Here is a 4,230-nt window from a genome sequence, read left to right on the forward strand (position 1 = left end):
AGAAGTTCACCTGCCTCTTCTGAGTGCTAGGATTAAAGGTATGTGCCACCATGTCTTCCTAGAGATAACTTTCTGTATGGCATTCTTTCTTATTTTTTCTGTGAGATTTTTTTTTAATCAATTTATTTTATAGCTATGGGTGTTTTGCTGTATCAGTGAGTGCCTAGTACTCAAGAGAAGTCAACAGGGCATCTGATTCCCTTGAAACTGGAGTTGCAAGAAGTTGTGAACCACCATATGGGTGCTGGGACTGGAACCCAGGTCCTCTGGAAGATTAACCAGTACTTTCAACCAATGAACCCTCTTTCCTTTTCCCCAGCTCCCCTTTTTCCCTCCCTCATTTTCTCTCCCCCCCCCCCTCCTTTGCCCTTTCCTCTAATATTTATATTGTTGGTTGGTTTTTCAGGACAGGGGTTCTCTTTATAGCCCTGGCTGTCCTGAAACTCACTCTGTAGACCAGAATGGCCCTGAACTCAGAGATCCACCTACCTCTGCCTCCCCAGTGCTGGGATTAAAAGATTAAATGTGTGTGCCACCATGCCTGGCTCTATATTACATTTTATTTTTATGTGGTTGTTTTGTTTTGCCTGCATCTATGCCTGTATGTCATGTGCATGCAGTGCCCATGCAGGCCAGAAGAGGGTGTCAGATCTAGAATTGGAGTTAAAAGTTGTGAGTAGCCATGTGGAGCTGGGAACTGAACCCTGATCCCATAGATAAGCAGCCAGTTCTCTTCACCTGAGCAATCTTTCCATTGGGTCCCCTTCCCCCTGAAATCACTATGTAACCTTCAGCATGATCCTCCAACCTCAGCCTTTGAAGTTATAGAATTGTGTGTACCACCCCTTTGTGTGTGTTTGTTTGCATGCATCCAGACTTTAAATGACACATTCACCCTGGGTGGATATTGGGTTCATTAACAGAAATGGAAGAAGAGAAATTCTGAAAGAGAAATTGAACTTAAGTGCTGTTGGACGTGTGACAAGAAATTGTTTAGTACTACCGAATTTAAAGTCTTAAAGGATAACTGGGTAGTAGAACTGGCTGGGTACATATTAAAATTGTGAGCCTTCAGCTGGGCATAGTGGTGTATGCCTTTAATCCCTTGGGAGGCAGAAGCAGACCAGTCTCTGAGTTCAGGGCTATCCTGGTCTACAGAGTAAGTTGTAGAACAGCTAGAGCTACAGGGTGAGACTGTCTCAGAAAAAAATAATTGTGAGTGTTCAACTCAGCACAGAGACCAAAATGAAGTAGAATTTTCATGGTATCTTAGAAGTCATAGCCAAAACCGCTTTGCTGATAATATTTTGAAGATGGCAAAGGGCTTAGTATTATAACACAGTTTGTGGAGCCCTGTCAGGATGGGTCACTGGGTGTGGGCACTTGTTGCCAAGCTTGAGCTCAATCCCCATAATCGACAAAGTGGAAGGAGACAACCAAGCCCTGAAGAGTTGTTCTCTGAAGTCCACTTGTGCACTATGGCACTTACACACCTACACATGCAAAATAAACTAAATGTAAAACAAAACAAACCCCTTTTCTCTGTAGCTTCCATTGACCTGGAACTTGCTGTGTGACCCTGACTGGACTTAAACTCCCTCTCTTATCCCAGCCTCCTCAGTCCTGTGATTCCAAATATGAGTTACTCTGCCTGGCCTCTGGGTGTTTTTGGTGAAAACTAATTTCACTTTTTTTCTTTTCTCCCTACATTAAGGATTAAATGAGGTCCAAAATAGTGCCCAGAGTTAGTTATTTGCATTTCTAGCCAAGTGTACCCCCAGGGTAGCCATTTCTGTTGTAACTGGCAAAATTCTACTGCAAGTGAAGCCGATAAAATATGAACATGACGGGCACAGACAAAACAATAAGTATTAGTTGTGTAGGCCATAGAGAAGAGGGCCATCTTTCAGGGTGACCTTTCACTAAGGGACAGGGAGAAGGGAGTCTGTCTCCCTCCCAGACAAGCTTCTCTGTGGAGAGCCCGGCTGGCCTTGGATGGGATCCACTTGTCCTGTCTCCCAAGGGTTTTTGAGACAGTCTTACACATCCTAGACTGGCCTTGAACTGTGTGTGTGGTCCTGGTCTTTGTAATCTTCCTCTGCCTCCTGAGTGCTACAGTAGAGGTGTGTGTTACCATGGTCAGCTGAGACCTTTTGAGAAGGAAGAAGGAGAATTGGTGGTGATGGTGAACACTGTAAGCTCAGCACTCGTGCTGAGGTAGAATTGTGGATTTGAGGTCAACTTGAACTGCATAGTCACACAGGAGGCTTGGGGGGTCTGGAGAGATGGCTCAGCAGTTAAGAGCCCTGGCTATTCTTCCAGAAAACCTACATTCAGTTCCCAGCATCTACGTGACAGCTCACAACTGTCTGTAACTCCCAACTCCAGATCTAATGCCCCTTTCTGACCTCCGTGGGTACTGCTCACATGTGGTATACATGCAATCAAAACACTCATACACATACAATGAAATAAATACTACTGTGAGGAAATACATTGGGGTAATCAGGAAATTTCTAACATGCCAAAGTTTTAGTGTGAAGGACTTGATCAGAATTCTTGGTGCAGTGGTTTATAAAAGATTTCCCAGTGCCAGGTGGTGGTGGCTCATGTCTTTAATCCACAGCACCCGGGAAGCAAAAGCAGGTGAATCTCTGAGTTCTAGGTCAGCCTGGTCTCCAGAGCAAGTTCCTGGATAGCCAGGACTACAGAGAAAGTCTATCTCAAATCACAGCCCCGCCCATATAAATAAATTATATATATAAAATAAACGATATAATGGCTTACATCTTTAATCTTGGCATCCAGGAGGCAGAGACAGGTAGATCTCAAGGCAAGCCATACTACATAATGAGACCCTGTCTCAAAAGATTCAAAATAACAAAATTCCCAGATATTTTAATCATCTTTAGTCACCCTTCCCTTGAACTCCTGGAGCCTTTTGGATCATGACACATGTTGAATAATATAAGTCATTGTTCATGACGCACTTAGCTTTGCATATTAGTTTTTTGTCTAGCACCGAGCTGTTGCTGTAATGGGACAGGCATTGTACAGAAAAGCAGACTGTAGGTGCTGGAGGAAATGCAAGTGGTTCAACTAGAAGAGTAAAGACTAACTTTGGTCAAGGCTGACGCGCCCTTCTTTCTATACTCTCTAGCGTCCTCACAAAGCCAATGCTGAGGAGATGACCAAGTACCACAGTGATGACTACATTAAATTTTTGCGTTCCATTCGCCCAGATAACATGTCTGAGTACAGCAAGCAGATGCAGAGATGTAAGTATGTTCCATCCCTACTCCACTCTAAAGCTCCCTGTTGGATTTCTCTTTACATGGGGAAATTCACCTTGGCCCCCATTTAGTTCATAGCTGATTTGTCTTGTCCCCCAAAGGTACCAGTGTATTATTTTCTCATCTCATCTGTTTTTTCTTGTCTCCTGATTGTAAATAGTAGAGTTGGACTTTGTCCAGTTAGGGTTACAGTGCTCTAACTAATGGGAAAGGCTCTGGCTTAGAAGCAGACAGTAGACATTGGTTCTGCTCTTAACTGATTGTGCAAGGCACTTCCCCTAAGATTTCTGTTTGGGATGAGTTGTGTGGCTTCTGATTCCTGTCCATTTGTATTTGCTCTAACTTCGTATTTAGAATTTAGAGGCCACAAAGGACACACTAGAGATGAGGTGACTCTTGGGACCTGGAACTGCAGAGTATATCCCATCTCAAAAGCCGTACCTTATTTGTAGGCATTGTGATTGCTTTTAGCCGTGGGAAAGTGTTGTTCAAACTTAGGACTACATTGTCACACCTGAATCCTCTTTTGTGATTGAAGTGTATTTGCTTTCTGAATTGACAAAGTCTTGCTGACTTCATGGTGATCATTTCTTTCCTGCAGATGACTTTAGAGGTTTCCATGAAACATTGACAACAGAACCAAGCTCAGTTGTCAACAAAACAAGCTTTCATTAGAGAAGCAGCCTGTGTTACAGCGAGAAAATGAGTTTTCATTTTTTAAATATTTATTTATTTATTTATTATGTATACAGTATTCTGTGTGTATGCCTGCAGGCCAGAAGAGGGCACCAGACCCCATTACAGATGGTTATGAGCCACCATGTGGTTGCTGGGAATTGAACTACAGTACTATAAAAGGTAGCCAGCAGGAAGATTTCCAGTAAGTTTGAGATTGCTGTCTCTCTCTTCCTTAGAAAAAAGTGTTTGACGTTTTCAT

The 4,230-nt window shown here is 43.1% G+C and overlaps 1 protein-coding gene across 1 annotated transcript in view; it reads left to right on the forward strand.

The window, feature by feature from the left end:
* Window positions 1–4,230, forward strand: part of Hdac1 (histone deacetylase 1) — a 27,264-nt gene that overhangs the window by 9,817 nt on the left and 13,217 nt on the right. The window contains exon 3 of the mRNA XM_005353190.3: window positions 3,161–3,278. Within this exon, the coding sequence (XP_005353247.1) occupies window positions 3,161–3,278 (118 nt within the window). The remainder of the gene's footprint in view (window positions 1–3,160; window positions 3,279–4,230) is intronic.

The sequence above is a fragment of the Microtus ochrogaster genome, chromosome 10 (genome assembly GCF_000317375.1).
Source record: "Microtus ochrogaster isolate Prairie Vole_2 chromosome 10, MicOch1.0, whole genome shotgun sequence".
NCBI classification, from domain to species: domain Eukaryota; kingdom Metazoa; phylum Chordata; class Mammalia; order Rodentia; family Cricetidae; genus Microtus; species Microtus ochrogaster.